We start from the raw sequence: 18686 nt of genomic DNA on the forward strand, positions 1-18686 counted from the left end.
GGTGAACTTTTAAATTAGCCTTACCATATTAAGCAGTTCATTATAGGCTAATGCGTTACAAGTTTCAACATTGTGCCTTGAATGGTATTCCACTTTTAATTATTTCCCTTTCTAAAAATTTCTGAAAATTTTAATATCCTTTTTTTTTTCTTCCAATTTTTTCCCGATACTCTTAAATCCATCTTAAAATTCTGAAATGTTTAGACTTTAATTTTTTTTTCTTAATTTTTCGTTTTTTCTAAAATTTGTTTGATATTTTAAGCTTTCAAAAAGAAAAAATTACAATTATTCATAGAATTAAAGAGCTATGATATCTTATTTATGACTCGACAATATATATCGAACAAAATGCAACCCATCACAAGTAACTATCCTGGCCTGTTCCTTTTTCTCGCGTGAGAATGCAGGAGTATCGGTCACGAGAATTGGAGCGCGTTTAAAAGGGAGGAGGAAAGGAATAGGGAAAGAGGAGCGCGCGTGGAGGTCCACGTAGGCCGTCATTATGCCCGCGATTATGAAGGTATTTCTCATCGGGGAACACCGAAGTGCAACCAGTCGGAAATGCCTGAACGATTGCGTCACTGGTGAGGAATTCACGGACCCTTCTGTCCTCGAAGCGTTTTCTTTTAACAGCTTGTGTTCCTTTTTCTCTCTCTCTCTCTCTCTTTTTCTCTCCCTTCATCTCTCCCTTCTCTTCCTTCCACGTTAATACCTCCGTGACGACGAAACGCACGAGAGTAATTTCGATTTCGACTTTTTTGGAAGGAGGAGGGCTCGTGCACGTGAAAGTGATTGGCGAATTAGCGGTTCACGTGAGTGGTCATTTCGTGCGAGCGATTTAGGAAAGAATGATGAAGTTCTCCGCGGGGTCTCTTTGTCTCTCTTTTCCTTTTTATTTCTCGAATGGAAGATGAGTCAAGGTGTAGACTCTGCGAGGAAAGATAGTGATTAGATATGAGTAAGAGTGGTGATTAATTTAGGCGTATTAACGATATCTTTTTTTTTTATAGTAATTATTCTTTTATTTTAGTTTTAAAGAAACATTTAGTTACAGATTAGTACAGTAGTCGAGTTAACCTTGCAATTATCGAACGATTTCTCGCGTGATCGTGGATTTAGTTTTTTTTTTTTTTCTTTTTGCTCGATTATTATTCAGATTTCTGTATCTTGATACAGAAGAATTATATCAACAATTTTTAATAGCCGAGGGAGTTTAGTTTACGAGTCGACGAAATTTTGGAAAATTTTAGATATGGGAGATATTGGATATTTTCGATGAATTAAGTTTATGTATAATTTTTAGTAGAAATTGACGATGACCCGATTAAGAGTATGAGATAAGAAAGAAGAAGTAATGTACTTATTGTCGAATGTATAAATTTATCGGTTTCGTAAGAGAAGAAATCTTTATGAATATTACCCGAACAAAATTATTATTGCGCTTCTGTTAGCAAGAGTTTTTTTATTAGGGTATTACGATCACTACTTTCTTAGATGATGACTCATACCGAAATGATTCAGTCTGATAACAGTAGTGCGGAGAAAAAAAATATCGATTCTTTTTTGTTTTCAAGTATTTCATTATTTAAATTTTATTTATACAATGAAAAAGAATTACATTTATATTTTTATTTCTAGTTTAAATAAATATATATATATATATATATATATATCTCGCATAGATTATATCGAGCTATTATTTAGAATATCTTATTCTAAATAAAAAAATCTTATTAGTTACGCAATTTCATAATTCGTTTCGTCATTCGATATGATACTTTTGAAATACGATTGTAGATAACATCAATAGCAATTATTAAAAAAAAAAAAAATGGTATATATTATTGCTCGAAAAACTAAAAATTCCAACCTATCATTTATAATAAGGATTATTTTCGTTATGAACAGTTTGAATTGCATCAAAAGCGGCAATTACGTATCGATAAATCTGAGTTAATCGGTCATCTTAGGCAAAAAGTAGGTGATTAAACACCCTCGAGGCTAGATCCGTTTCGCAATAGTAGTGATTCTGAATCGGGAAAACTTAATTATACGATCGCCAGATACAGACGAAATTAACATTCGTTGAAAATGGGTTTAATGCTTCGAGTATATTTATTTTTCACATTTTAATACATTTATTTATAAAAATATTTATTCGAATAAAATAATTCCAATCGATAAATCTTTAAAGAATTCAAAAATTTCTACTCAATAATTTTTCAATCTTCTCTCATCGTTTAACTTCGTAAAATAAAATCTGTCGAGATGTAAAGAACGAAATACCCCGGATATAGCCAGAATATATATATATATATAGATATAGCTAAGAAGAATCTATGGCAATTTTATTACCAATCGATAATAACACTGACCTACAACGAGTACCTTGAGAGAAGCAATCGACGGCAGCAGGATTGCCACTACAATTCCACATGAATGCGAGCACAAAGGAGGACAGGGCCATGACGTGCAAGGAATTTCTAAAATTACCCCGGGGAAGCCCGTTCTCCTTCGTGTCGTTCACCTCTGTACACGAACTACCATTCGAGGGACCACCAGACTGCCTCTTCATTCCCCAGTCCTTCGCCTTTGTTTCGAGTTCGGTGCTAAAAATGGTTAGTCGGACCACTTTGTCCTTATCTGTGTCGTTTTATCGACTACTGACAGACCAGTAAGTATTTTTCAGTTCGTGTTACAAACGTGTGGTTATTACGCGGAAGAAATGCTTCGAGTGATTATTTCGTGTTCTAGAAACTTCGATTGTTTCCACTTTAAACTTATCGAGATGATCATTCCGATCGTCATTGATACGTGTATCAAGATGTTGGTAATTCGAATACAAATGATGATAAAATATTTGTATTGAAATAATAAATTCGACGATCTTGATTACACGAATGCCGAGATACAACTGTCACAATTCAATTTCCCCCACCCAAGTATGTTTCGTCGACGCAGATATCTCGTTGCTTTTCAACTTCTTAAACTTCATTAAACTCAACAACATCCGTTCTATTCTCTTCGCTTAAAAATTCTTTCCTGATAATTAATCGTATTCTATTATTGGATTGAGTTCAAATATCTTTTCCATCTCGAAATAAATTCCTTTTCGATACGATCGAAATAAACGATTGTTGCACGAGAGAGATGTAGATTTTTCTTCAATTGCTTTTCACGTGCAAAATTGTTTCAAAGGATCGTTTGAACGTGTTTGTTTAAGAAATAGAGGTGGAGCGTATGCGTTACTTGTAGAAAAGGCGGCGTGCGACCAACAACGAAGCACTGTTCTCAATGGTAATGGTTAATCGAGGCTCAGGAAAGGCCAGACTTCAATTAAGAGCCCTAGATGCTGGTTTGAAGAGAGACTGATTACGTCGAGACGGGTTTAAATGAGATCTGAAAGACGTAGTAACTTTATGGCGGTTAATATTTTTTTTTTTTTTTTTTTTTACGTCTATAATTCACGAAAAATTAGCGAATTTTCTTAATCGTCAAAAAATAAAAAATTATTATTATTTCGAAATTATCGTCTAAAATTCAAGTATACGTAAAAATTAATAAGAATTCTAATTCGACTAAAAAAAGTAATCATTATATTTAATTCCATGTAATAAAAAAAAAAAAGTCGTACTTAACCTCTTTCGGTTAAATTTCCCGGAATACTTCGCTAAACGCGTTATATGCTGACTTTCGAGCAAAACTTTCGAACAGGACTTTCAAACTGTCCGAAGATAAGATCGAAAGATATTTCCAACAATCGGTAAAAATCGTCGCGATATTCCGTATTCGTGGAAGAATGCGTGAATTCGTGTTCCAAACCGGAAGAGGTTCTCGTGGATGACGCAACGACACGTGCTCGACTTCGAATTTCCTGGTACGATGATTCTGTGCTATCGAATCCCCGTGACTCATTTGCAGTTGGCGCCTATTTAGTAATCAGATGCCTGCAAATGCTAGTAATACATAGGCATATATGTGTATTTGAATGCGTTTGTACAAATATCGCGAATCGCTCGCAGACTCTGTTAATGTTGATTAATCTAATCTTTTTTTAGCACGATGAGAAAAGAATGCGTGACAAGAAAGAATAAGAAACACTGTTACTCTTTTTTTTCTCGTTTGTAATTTAGTTTAGAAAGTCTTTCGTTCGCGATAAAAATTGATAATTTTTATTAATCCTATATAAATATATATACGATAAATAATATCTCATATCTTTTGAAAAAAAATAATCGAATACGTTCATTAATACACATATTTGTTTTGATTTTATTCAGATCGTGATAAATATATAAAAAATATATATATATATATTTTTATCTTAAGAGAAATCTCTATTACGCAAGATACGATTCCAATAATCGAAGTATTATCTGTCGCGACGAAATTATATTATTAGCAGGTACTCGGAAATTCCAAGTATTTCTGAACTGTATTCCGTTTCCTCGGAACTCCTATAAAAAAAAACCTATAAAAAGTGAACTTGCTGGGTCAGCAAAATTGAAAGATTTCTTCGATTCCTTCGCGGTTGAAAAAGATTGGTTTGATCGCGTTTCGGTGGCCGGAGATGAAGTCATCTCTTATCCCAAACTAACGCATCCTTTTTTCCTTTTTTGTTTGCTCTCTTTTTCTGCGTTTTTGTCCACGAGGATTCCTCTTCGTCTCTCTCTCGCGTGTATATACCGTATCCTCTCGAGAAAGGAGTCGAACACGGCCGAAGATAGCCGAAGCGGCGAGGCCGAGTCGGAGCTAGCGACCATGTGGTGATAGCACGATGACAGAAGCACTGTCAGTGTCACTACGACTGCCGTTGTGCGCGGTTGTCCAATAATGTGATATTTTTCCGTCTCTCTTTTTCTCGTTCCTCTCTTTTTTTTTCCCCCTACGATTTAGGTAATCGCTGGTTTTTTCCCTCGATCTCTCCGCGATTCCTCGAACTTGAATCCAATCACATTGATTTCACGGAAATATTTTGATTTCAAAGAAATTATCGATTGTGTTGTTACAGTTAATATAATAGTTGATATATAGTTTTCGTGAACAGGCAGTAAAAGTCGAGAAGTCAAAGTCGATTCGAGGAGGTGAGTTTATTCTTTTAAAATTATTGCTCAGCGCGTATGTATCAATTATTCGAAACTTTTTTTTTTTTTTCTTCTCTTTTATTATTCAACTTTTATGCATACGTTTCGACTAGCAACGTAACGTAATTATATTATTATTAATGAAATGTACATAATGAAACTGATTATGACTTGCGCGATAAATATTCAAAATTGAATTACACAGGGCGGGGGGAGGGGGAGGGGGAAAAATCGTAAACATAATGAAATTCGTTCTATTCGCGGATATAGAACAAACAACTAGTAGCTAGATATTTTCCTTTCCTAATAGCATCGTTATCTTGTTCTCTAGCTGATAGCCGATAGCCGATGTCTGTGCTTTTTGTTTTCTTTCACTCGCTCGATGCACTTTAGACTCCGTCAGAGTCAACTTCGTGCACGTGCCTCTTCCCACGTATGTGAGCGAGCTTTCACGAATCGGCTAGTTAAGGCTTAAAAACCTTGACGTCCCAAGTCGATAATGTTCCCGGAAATACCGTACGTGTTTCCCTTTCGTAATTATCGAGTAATGCATAAACGTCGTTTCAACGATCTTACGCGCTTTTATTTTTTCCTCCTTTTCATTCCTGTTAGAATACTTTGTAAAATTGTAACAATTGTAGTTTAATTTGCCATATTTTTTTTAACAAATTCACGTCTTAACAAAGAGAAAGAAAGCGAAACGAACAAACGATAAAAGGACTTGTTCCATATTTCACCGTTTTTTTTTTTTTTTTCGATAGAAACTAGACCCAGGGTCTATCGCCTAGAAAATCAACTTGCGCATTATGTAACGTGTGCGGCATATAGCACAACACGTTAAAAAAAAAAAAAAGTGTAACAAACGGGGAAAGTCATGCGCACAGTCAATCGGCGCGTGTTATCGTGTTTACATTCTTTGTTCTTTGTTCAAAGCTGACGGTGCATCGATGTTTGCGCCGGATCATGCTTTCGAGCGTTCACTTCCTCCAATTCCGTTCCTAATTCCTATGCAGCGGATATGTGAAAAAGGAAATTACGAATATTTCTCGTAATAAACGAGTGCATTTTCTTTGCTACTTTTTTATTGCCTGCAGTTAAATCGAAACTCCTAGTTATTTTTCCATTACGCAAAATCGTTCTTTCCTTTTCTCTCTCTCTCTCTCTCTCTTTTTTTTTTTCTGTCGTATAGAAACTTCGAACACGATTCAAAATATAATTCACGATTTTAATTCTTATAATTGAAGATTTCTGATTGATTCAAATATGATGCAATTGTAGAATCGATGTTTCTAGGCGATTGTTGTGTGCCTAAATTTTATCGATCCGTGAATATATGGGAATTATTATATCATTTAATTAAAGATCGGAGATTATTAGTTAATTGGTGGGAATAAAATTTAATATTCGTGCATAGACGATAACTTTGCTTTCAGTCTTGAAATAATTTCTGCATATAGTATTACTATTGTTTTCGTATCGAGTCCACGAGTGAAAAACAACAAGGCGAGTGGAAATAAGTGATTATGAAATTATTCCGCTATTTTACATTTCTGAGGAAAATTGAAGGAGAAAAGAAGAAGGAGATTGTAATTCGACTCGAATAAATTTCCTAACCTCTATGCGAAATTAATCATTTTGATTTCCAGTTCCAGAGAATTTTAATTAACAATTTAATAATTTATCATAATATCCTTTTTACGCGATTAAATTAGAAAATGAAAATTTTAAAAATTTTTAATCTTCAACGGCAATATTCAAAAATATAAAATTTAATAAATTGAGAATAATTATTTACAATTGATATACGATTCCGTTTAATATTTCTGAATGGCTGAAAAAAAAAATACAAATGATTTCCTTTCAAGGCCTATATCATGCAACAGCATGACATTTTTTTTCTTTTTTTTTTTTTTTTTTCGTTTCATATCACGATAACGCCTCTTGGTCCGCGTAGTAACGACGTAATTGCGTTATTATTTACCATGTAATAGCAACCGTCGTTGAACAGCTACGCAGAATGAAAAAGAAAAAAAAAAAAAAAGCAAGAAAACACGGCAATGACGTTAAATTACGCGAAAACTACTGGTGATTGGTCCAGCTTTGACTGGATTAAAACAAGATTAGAAATTGGAACACATTCTCGATCATCGGAAAATATTATTTACGCACACGATTATTTCCCTAGATAATTGCAATCCACGAACATTTGCTCCATGAATTATCACGCTCACGTATATTATCCCGTATATTTGCTTCGTATTGTTTCTACCTATTGCTCGTTTGTCGTGGGGAATAATGAGGGGAAACAACATGAGATTAGAAGAGAAAAAAAAAATGGTAATTCGAAATCGTTAGATCGCGTTAGTTATTCAACGTAATATCAAGAAGAAATCGTTCTTCCGCCGAAACGTATAATTATCAACGGAAAATAACCACATTGTTCGATCATTCATTCGATCGTCGCAGCAATTTGTTTGGCCGGGAGCATGTCCTTGAATCGCCCACGGAGCCGAGTTGAGCGCTCCGATGATCTTGGCCTGACATTTCAATGCCCTCCGCAAAAAGGTTTTCGTGGAAAAATCGCCCGTTGCTCCGTCTCTCCGACCGTCTTTCTTCTATCGTGCTCAATTTTCTTTTGAAATCGCCACGTGCGAGAGCGCTTCGGTCGGCAATCGTCGTCGTAATTAGCCAATGGAAAATGTTCGCAACATCTGATCACGGGAAATGGAGGGAGCAGATTAGAATTTAAAACGAATTCCAGGGATCGATCGGACACGCGATACGGTTTTACCTTGTACCTCGTTTTACCAGTCAATCTTTATTTTTATTACGTAAACCGAAATTATCCACTTCGAAATCGATATCATCAGTCGGTAATGGTGGACGTAAATGAATTTTTCAGATTCGATCGATCTCCAATTTTCTTATGCAAAGTCGTATTTTCTTCTCTCTTCGTTCCTCATTTGATCCGATGCGTAAAGTTATTTTGAAATTGAATCTCTAGGTTGCATCTCTAGGAAACGATGCAAATTTATCGTTCTTATAAACGTGGATCATGAAAGCGACGCGTATGTTTGTTGAATATACTACTTTCTTGTTAATTGGACGCCCCCTATGTCCTTATCGTAGCCGGGAAATATGCCGACAGTTCCTGGAATTCGAAATTGGCGCGTGGGTGGAAGGGAAGGCATCGAGATATCCGGAGAGGGTTGGCACAGTTAGATTATTATGGATAATAGGTTAGAGCGAAGGCCTGCACAAATTTCGTGGAAATATTTATTTCCCCGAGCGTTATTTCCTCCGTTACGATTAAAAATTATCCCTTATTTAATTGTTGAAAAATATCTGTAAAATAAAAATAAAAATAAGCATCGTCCTAATATTTTTGATACGCTATTGTTAGGAAAAAAACAACTGAGGAAGAATATGTTTTCGTTACGCGATGACTTTTATTTATGGGTAACACAATAAGGGGCTAGTGCTGCCTGGTACATGGTGTTTGATGTTTAAAAATTCCACAAGCACCACTGCCTGGTAAAACACCGCAGATTGTTTATTGTAATCTGGCTGCCACACATGTTTTCATATCAAGTCGCGGAGATAAGCTGGTTTTGAATGTCCATCTCGTGTTCACGAGTATATAACTTCGTGCTTGGCTGGGATACACGCTTATTTCTGAATGACGCAAAAGGGAACAGGTTTTTCCTCGTGGCATATTCTAATTATCGCCATCTATCTTTCCTCCATCTCTCTCTCTCTCTCTCTCTCTCCCCCCTCCCCGGGAAAAGTTACGTCAAAATACTCCTTTTAAATAATTAATCGGGATGTTTAGCGCATAACAGTAATCGCTAATCACCCTTTCGACCAACGTCATTAAGAAGAATGTCACGGTAAAAACGTGATGGAAAAGACGCGCGTGCTCACGTTCTCGTGTCACGTGATCATGCGCGCAAGTATATTTCCAATAAAAAAAAAAAAAAGAAAACTTTATGCCGCTGTGTGAACGCATTTTTAACGATACACGATGCGCGATGCAATAAGGAAGCCACATCCTGGAAACACTTGGAATGATAAACGTATATGTTGTATCGCATATATGTTGCACATTTATTCCTGCAATAAAAGGAACAATTTATTTTTTGGAAAATTTTAGAAATCTAAATTACGGGATTATCGAAGACGAGATCATTATTTCGATGGAAACGGTCAATTTGAATCTGTCGTGGGGTTTCCAGGATCGAAATACTTCCTCGGTTCGGTTCGGAGAGTTCCACGAAGAGAGCTGTTGGCCGGTTTCCAAGACGACGAATCGCGGGGAAACCGGCGTCGACGACAAACGACGCTCCACAGGTGTTTAAACTTAGAACTCGGGTTAATTAAGATCCTCCAGGCAGACGCGCAATTGGGAATTTCGCAGATGTTGGGAAAAACCACTGTTTGCAAACGAACTTTGTCCTCGAGCATTAGTTTGTATTTGATTATATTGATGGTGCTGCAATTGCTTTTAACTCTGTTTTGCATTTGCAAAAATTAACATCGTTAAAATATTATAATTATATGTTCGTGCAAATTTTTTACATTATTTATATATATATATATATATATATACAAAACTTGACGATCGATCGATCTCGTTTATAAAATTTGAAAATTGATTTTCTTTTCTTCTCTAAATATAGTCTTATATTGTTAATGATTTCGAAGATTACGTATTCTTGAGGTTAGTAAAGACGCATTAGTGTAAATTTTGTGCGACGGTTGCAGATAAATCGGCCAAAGTGGAAGGAAACTTGGGACCATTACGCGATTTCAAAAGAATGTCACTGTTGGCGAGCGGGGAACAATGGAGAAAGTCGTAAAGGCACCCCTTTCTTATCTGTTCGGTCATAAACATTGGCTACACACTTGCATTAACTACCAAAGATTTACCTTCGAATGCTTTCACGAAGCATAAAACGCTTCCACCGTAAATATGATATTTGAGGGGGGGGGGGAATATTTGAAATTCAACGATGAGTATTCATATCGGAATCTTTTGTTAGATCACTAGAACTATTGTGGATCGTCTTGGTCTTTTTCTATTTTTTTTTTTTACGAGTTAATTACACTAAAAACAACGCAATATACGATCTTGAATTGTTGAAAAAAAATATTATCGAGGTACGTGTAAAAAATAACGAAAATGTTCAACAGTGTAGCATATTGCAAATTAAACAAGGGCGCGGAAATCTCTCCCACCTTCTTCTCTCCTCTGCCTCGCTCTTTCTCGTCGTCTCTTTCTGTCAAGCGCACATACTCGAAATTCGATGGTTATTTTTAGATTAGGTTTCCTCGTCGCGTATGGCCACGAAGAGCAAAGCGGCATCGAGAGACTCAGTGTAAGAGAGGCGTCGGTGGAGGACGCAGTGGTGACGAACTCTTTCGAAAAGTGAGAAAAAGAGCGGTGTAATACGAGGGAGGAGAATCGAGAGTGTAAAAAAAGCAGAGGGAGAAAAAGGAGGCAGAAAGAGGGGAGGGGAGGCGTACACCGACGTCCGAACGATCTCTCACGAACGAACGATCGACTGAAATTACTTTTTTTCTTATATCGAGTCTCCCTAAATCCTTCATAACCCCCATAAAAAACGAGATCACTCGTCTTTTTTCCCCTTCAATCCCATCTCCCAAGTTCCCTTATAAAATTTTTCTTTCCTTTGCCATTTTTCTTATTACGTCTTATTCTTTTTTTTTTTCTTTTTTTTCTTTTCATTTATTTAATAATTTCTTTCGACGACGAAACGAATAATTGAACGAAATATACCGATACCTCGAGCTATGGCAGCCACCGCCATGGATCCAGTCGACATTGCTAATATCCTCGCGCAGGAACTGCTTTATCAGCAGGTAACCTTCCACATTGCTGATTCTGTATTGAGTATTTTTTTTATTGAGATTTTTTTTTATTTATGTCTTTTTATTTTCCATGCTGCATGGCACTCTTTAAATTACTCTTCTCGAGTCTTTTTTTCCTTTTTATTTTATTGTCAAAAAACAAAGATGATAATAATAATTTTACGACGTGGGAAAATTATAGCGATTACTGTCATTCTAACTATAACCTATTACGTATATATACGTGTAATCTATCCATCACGCTTAAGTGTATTCTGTTTTTTTGTTTACAACTAAACTAAAATGGCAGTGTCATTAGACAGAAGTTGTTGAAACAGCTGTGAGATTTATTTTGAAAGGCATTGGTATCTAACTTGAGCTGATATTTCCTATTTCCCTGCACCAACAAATAAATCCAGGCATTAAACTTAGGCATTGGACTTAGGCAACGTATCCTTATAAATAGGAACCTTGAGAAAACTTTGGAACAGTGAAAATATCCGATTGAATTATATACTATACGATAGATTCGAAAAACATACAAACTGTCTTATTGTTTATAGAATTGTCGTGATAAGATAAAAACGAAAACGAATAATATTTAACATAGGAAAGAAAAAACAAGATTGATAAGAAAAAAATTTGTATAATCCTAGTACAACATAACGTTTATAAAATTCATTATCATATTTTTACTTAATCTATTATTTGATAATCAAAAATTAAAAATATTATGCATAACAGATAAAATTTTTGTCAATTATAAAAACTAGGAAAAATGGTATTCACGATTATTATGGTGATGCGTAAAAGTTCTCCGATTTAAATAACGATAAAAGAATACTTGGAAGATTTTATTAATATATCTTTAACGAACGTACTCGAGGATAATCTGTCTACCTATCATTATGAGGTAGTTTAGAGATCACGTTCAATTACATTGTACCGTCTCACAAAGTAACTTTCTGTTCGAAGAAAACAGTTTTAAAGGACCTCGAGGGGCTTCGAAAGCGATCGTCTAAAATAAACACACCATTTGGCAAGCCTTCGAAATAGTGTTTCATTCACGCTGTGTGCACGGTTCAAGTCGAATACAACGAATTAAGTCGGGTCGAGTTTGGAAGGAATCGCGAATTGGCGAGAAACAACGTATCCGCATTTATTGCGCGTTCCTTCCAACAGACACGTGCGATCTTGACGTGTGACGAGTTATAGAAGATTAAAGAAAGAGGAGACAAACAAATATGGCGGTCTCGGTCGCGCGGACGCAGATGAACTTGAGGGAGAAAGTCTTTTCGCGCTTATATCGCGATTATCGAGCTACGTTAACGTTTATGTGGGGCCGTTATTGTGTTGCGGACGAGCAAGAATTGTGCAACATTGTGCAACAACCATTGGAAGTTCCACTGGCTTCGGTGAAACAAACAGATCGTAAACGAACGACCAGGCGCGTGAAACCGCGGTATGAATATTTTTACGTACCCGTAAAGACCGCTGAAACTATACCGCGTTCCTTCGACAAAAACAAAAATCCGTAGGAAAAAGTAACCTCGATGCTCGCAACGCGATAATCGTGCCTTGTGTAAAACTTCAACAAGTATCGCACTCATAACCCTGAAATTCATTTCCGGATGTTCAATGCCCTCTCGTGAAATATATATATATATATATATAAATGATCTTAAACGCAAACATTTGCAAAATTTACGACTTTCCGTAGATTTTTATTTTTATGATTTATAGCATATTGCACATTTTATCGTTATTTTATATATATATAATGTGGTTAATAAACTGATAATATATTTCCGACCAATGATAGGTTTGTTAATCGTGAATATTACTGAATATTACAGAATATTACGTTTTTTATTCTTAGGTATAAGATAATAATAACTATATTTGTTACTCTCGCGTTACTTATCCTTACCAGGAATCTATATCTTTTTCGCAGCGTTACGTTACGCGCGCATGCGCAAAGCGGTCCCCGTTTCTTTTATTTCTTACATGCAGGATTTTTTTCCTATTCGAGAAAATGTTACAGCAGTATCTCACTGCGCTACAATTTCGCAACGATTTTCTGGTTGCCGATATCGCCCTTTGTCTGCTCGTAACGCGGGCCCAGGGCAGATTAAAACAGCAAACGCATCTATTTATAGAAGGAGCGACCGTATGTGTTGCTTGAAATGTGTGTTGGTCGCGCGCGCGCGCGCATCCGTGTGCGGACTCTCTCTTTCTCTCTTCCTCATCTTTGGTGTCGCGCACAACGGGGAAAAAAGAGAGAGAGAATAACTGCATCGCAAAACGGAAGACACAATGCATACCAAGAGTAACGTCGAAAAAAGAACAACAACGTGCATCTGCGTAAAATATTTCTCTATATATTTTATATTAGGAGGAGAGCGTCGATTATTAACAACTTGATGATTATGTCCATCATTAGTTTTATCTGTATTATACTTTTCCTATAGTTGGTTGTTTCACGACTTGTTGCTCGATTAATTTTAAAATCTCGACGATAATTAAGACGATATTTCTTACGGAAATATACACGTACAATAATTTTTTCTTCGATTAGGAAATTTATTACATTGATATTATATTTGTATTAATTGTACTTAAATTTATTATAAATCGTGTATTTTATTGCTAATCGAATAACATGATAAATTATTAATCAAATGAATAATACGGTGTCATTCGTGGAAGATTATAAATCGTACGAATATTGTGTAAAGAAATATAATAAAGGATTATTAAATATATTTTCTTTCGAGATCGATGTTAATAATTTGTAGAACAAATACATAGACGTTTAAACTAATATTTATTCACCAATAGAAAAATTAAAATTTTTTGATTTATTATTCTATTTGTTGCATTGTTGGAAAAAAACACGCACCGCATGGACAAATGTTTCTACATCAGATCGGGATTAGATTAACAATGCATGATGCGATAGATACTAGAATTGAGAGTGGATTATACAGCTATTTCTAGAAATCATGCATATATGCATCTTGCTATTGCAACACGTTAATGCAAGACAATATATTCCAGATTAACTATCTACAAGAGAGATATGATTCTTAGAACTCTGTAATTCCGTGTTAATCCTCTAATCTAATATTTTTAATCTAAATTTAACGAATTGGGAAAAGCGTTCGATATTTGCAAAAATTAAGTTTATTCTCGATAAAACGAGATTTATCGAGTAGAATGAAAGTTGAGTAGAATAGGCGCTGTGACCGTGACGCGATCTTCGGGCAGTCGTTGACTTGTCAGAACCTGCACAGACACGTCTGACAAAATGATACAGAGTTCATCCACCAGCGCCACATATCGTCTGACATGTTCAAACTGACGATGCACTGGTAAGGTGAACGGCCCGTCGGTTAACGAATGTGCCGTGGCAATAATCGCAGTCTCGTGATTGTTAAAAAAACTGATAGCGCGAGCATTTCCTTTTATTAATCTTTAACCACGGAATGTTAACCTTTGAAATTTCAGTTACGCTTTGTTTAACATTTCTTGTTCCGTTCGTATCTATTCAAATTTCACTGCTTGATAATATAAGAACATTTGTTATGCGATACACACATATATATATTTTTTTAATGAATTGCGCAATAAAATTAATTCATTGACGCATAAGGTTAAGAATAAATTAAAAAAAAATTGTTTTTGATGATTTAAGCGATATAATAAATTAATAGAATGTTTATTTTCGTGTAAACATAACCTGAGTCAAGATTATAAATTCGTTAATCTTTCAGTGCAAATAGATAGATATCGTTTTTTTTTTGTGTTTTATAGATAAACGAAATCGAATACACCGATTTCCTTCTTTTTCTTTAAAGGGTCATTATGATACGACGGAGAGAACCACACCTTTGTCAATCGTTTTCGGTCTGATATAAGCAACAGTTGTAGGAAGTAAATAAAACCCGATAACTCTTCGTGCTGATAAATACCGATGCGTTTCTAAATTTATCAAATTTATATATAACTATCATTTATAATGGAATCGCTTTTTTTTTTCTTTTTTTCATAGCGGTTCGAAGCTATAAATTTCGGATCGTGCCAAATCGAGAAAACATACCGAGTACGTGACATCTTCCAAGTGCATATACATATATTGTCTGATTTATGCGCATGCGCATCAGTTCTAGCTTACGGCAAAGTACGAACTTGTACGAAGGTCGAGGCGATAAATTAACCTCGTCTAAGTTTTGTGCATAAAAATATAAAGGAATATTCAATATATATTTGAAAATTTTTTTCAAATTTACAACAAAATATATGCTTTCATACGTCGAAGCAAAGAATCTTTACGGTATATACATATATAAAAGATTTTAATACAAGGTTATCGATTCTTCTCTCTTATTTACGATTTTTTGCGATACGATTTTTTTAGATGAAAATTAGATTCAATTCATTTAATTTCAAATTGAATTGAAATTTTGTTCTATTATTATCTATATCTCAAAACATGGAATTTCACCGTACCTCAAAACTGAAATTCGTGACGCGCGAAAACGATTTAGTAACGCCTATGTTTATCGCTCCGGACATTCCTTAAGTTTTCGCGTGAACTGCGAGCGGATAGGTGGGTGAATCTTGTGGGTGGGTGATTACTCTTCTGTTAAACTTGTTATTCGTTGGTATGCTAAGTAATTTTAGCGATGATACATATAAAAACGTGGTGGTTCTCGATTATAAATCGTAATTTTATTAAAAAATGTACGCATAATAAATTTTCTCTTGGATACGAACGAATTGATTATTTTGTTTAGATATTAAAATTTGATTCGCGCAGTGATATTTGCATTTTATCGGATGTTAATGAACCGATAATTGCTATAAATAATATTCAACGGTATGGAATATATATTTACAGAGCTAGACAATTATGAGATTATCGATTTATATTCCTAATAAAATCAGAAGAGATCAATTATATTGTTTAAATAACGATTCTATAGTTCAATTTTTACAATTCATTTTTAAAGTTCAGCAGACTTTGTATGCTTACTTGATAAAAAAGATTGAATACGACGAAGCGTAATGTTAAGTTAATTACAAGATGATGGAACGGAAAGAATCGTCGATGATCTATCGCGATTTTTCCTCGATCGGTGTTGCAATTCTTGCTCGATGATGCTTGAACTCTGAGAATTGTTTTTACGTATCGCTATCTATCGCAAATCGGCCTTCGTTAACGATCGCTATAGCTCGTAATTTTAAAGATGATAGGCCTCGGCCGTTTGGTGTCGTTGTCTCGTCTCCTTATGAGAGTGAAGGACGCGATTCTTCTCCTTCCTGCGTCCTTTTGTGCTTTCTGGGAAACGTGTGCGTCGGGTATAATACATCGCGCGCGTGTCCCCGTCTGCCGATTGGTCAATGCGATAATGGCGAACGCGAGGTTGTCGCTACGTGAGCTGCGATTCGAGCCAAGTCATTAATATCGTCCGTAGTTGGAGACATATACACACTTTTATAACGTCGATGAAATCCATTGGGTTGGCCGACGATTGTTTTTCACGGACAATTGTTTCGTGCCACGAAACACGTCGTCGGCGAAACGGTTTTTCGATATCTAAATCATTGGTTTTTGATTTCGTTACGTATATATAGGGAAGAATAGAGAGACGACGACAGGTGGCGTGTTCGATGTCATACCCTCGAGCCGATACGCTACGTATATATACACACACACACACATCCGTGCTAACGTATTCTGTGCACGTGTTCATACTTAATGTCGAAAGATTAACATCTCTTATATTGTTAATACCGTATGTTATGAGAGTCGTATTATAAAATTATGATTGAGTGTCACGTAAGGTCGTTAAATGGTGTAATTTTTGAAAGGCCCGCCATTACTATTTTCGGACGCAAGGTAACCAAGATTGGAACGTGTAAACAGAATTCAAGATCGGGGATCGAGAAGGGAGGAGGAGGAGGAGGAGGAGGAGGTCGATAGGTTGGATAATTACATATTAGGAATGTCGCGATAATTCGTCGCGTAATTTTAGCGATGATGATAACCGATAAACACAATCGTGCACATACCTTGAAAACGTTGACAACCCTTGAACGATCTAGTTTGTGCCGATAGCTTATCGAGTTATTGGATCACGGATATTTTTATCGGGAACATCTTGGTAGATTAGCGGTGATATCGAGGCAAAAAGGCGAAATGATAACGTTGATGGAGGTATCGCGTATCTTTCTGTTAGCGATCTCTCCTTTTCTTAATTCTTTTTCCGACCACTTGCGTAACGCCCTCTTTTTCCTTGAAACGAAACCGTTTATTGGAATTGGTTTCATTGCCCAACAGCACCTTGTGTCGATAATCCGACGAACTTTTTCCTTTTTTTTTTTTTTTTCTTTTTGTTTTATATATATATATATATATATATATCTGATCGGGTAATAAACCGAGTGGTGATCTAATGCGCAATTCGTTTGAAAGGCAATCGCGTTCCACAGCCACCGTCGAAAAACATCGGTTTCCTAACTGTTTTGTTATCTCTCCACATCTGGTAAACCCGCGTTTTGTGCTGCGTTGCTGCTGCACGGTCATCGAGCTGTTGTGCGCTACAGTCGCTCGTATAATATGCGCGTGTTATCATTATCATTACTGAAAAATAATATATCAATTTCGTTAATTCTATGTTGATTTCATGCTGATTTCAGCATAACCGCGCGGAGGCTAATGTTTGGACAGCGTTTAGTAAGTTTGCTTTTTGCGGTTTAGACAAACAAGGTGTTATTTTTAGTGTGGTGCAGGTGCTGAAATAATAAGAATACTTCAAACAGTTGTAACATTATCTAAGGTTTAAAGCACAATTTTAATCAAGCCTCTGAAATAAAAGGTACACAGATTTGTCCATTGTACGATAATCCAATAGAACAGAAGAGAAAATAGTTTTCGCATCAAACATATGGGCGTTCACTGATACTAGCTATATTTTATCCACATACTTTTCTTTCCTTCTTTCTTTTTAAATTAAAATCGTCGCTAAGAAAAAACAAAATCGTTGCATTAGATTAATCGAAATACGTATTTCGTTGCAGCTTGTTTCCCTGGACGGTCTGCACAGCGGAGTGCCGACCAGGACGACGCCGACGTTGACGCCGACGACGCTCCGGAGTATCGAACAGACTTTTCTGGAGCTGACCAGTGAGTCAGCGTCGCACAGTCGCGAAGCAGGGTTCGTCCCACCGTTGGTGGAACCTTCGCAACCGACGCCGGCACAAACGCAAAACACGGCGGCGCATCACGTTGTCACCACCACCGTCGCCGCCCCTGTGGCCACCAACACCACCCTCGTGGACAGTCAACAGACGCAGCCACAGCAGCCGCAGCAGTCGCAACAGCCGCAGCAGCCAGCGAGGCGCAATATGGGCGGTAGGAGGCCCACCAGGACGATCGGGATGACTCCCGAGGAGGAAGAGAGACGACAGATCCGCAGAGAAAGGAATAAAATGGCAGCAGCTAGATGTCGCAAGCGTAGAATGGATCACACCAATGCCCTGTTAGAAGTAAATAATCGATGCAATCTGTTTTGAGTTTGAATTTTAAGAGAAAGATAATTTCAGTTAATGATTGGATTTAGAAGAAGAAGAATTTTAATTATAAATTTTTCTTTTTCTAATGATTTTTTTTTTAAATATAAATGTAATGATCGTATGAATATTATGTATTCTTATTTTTTTCTT

General features: G+C 36.2%; 1 protein-coding gene across 3 annotated transcripts in view; it reads left to right on the plus strand.

Moving 5' to 3' along the window:
- LOC724169 (transcription factor kayak) overlaps positions 1 to 18686 on the plus strand; it is a 31542-nt gene that overhangs the window by 10628 nt on the left and 2228 nt on the right. For 2 of the 3 annotated variants that reach the window (XM_026441053.1, XM_026441052.1), the window contains exon 2: positions 18042 to 18509. In XM_026441053.1, coding sequence (XP_026296838.1) covers positions 18042 to 18509 — 468 coding nt within the window. Of the gene's footprint in view, positions 1 to 10453; positions 10968 to 18041; positions 18510 to 18686 lie in introns of those variants that run through there. The other variant, XM_026441054.1, reaches the window with a different exon arrangement.

This window comes from Apis mellifera, linkage group LG5 (genome assembly GCF_003254395.2).
Source record: "Apis mellifera strain DH4 linkage group LG5, Amel_HAv3.1, whole genome shotgun sequence".
Lineage (NCBI taxonomy): Eukaryota > Metazoa > Arthropoda > Insecta > Hymenoptera > Apidae > Apis > Apis mellifera.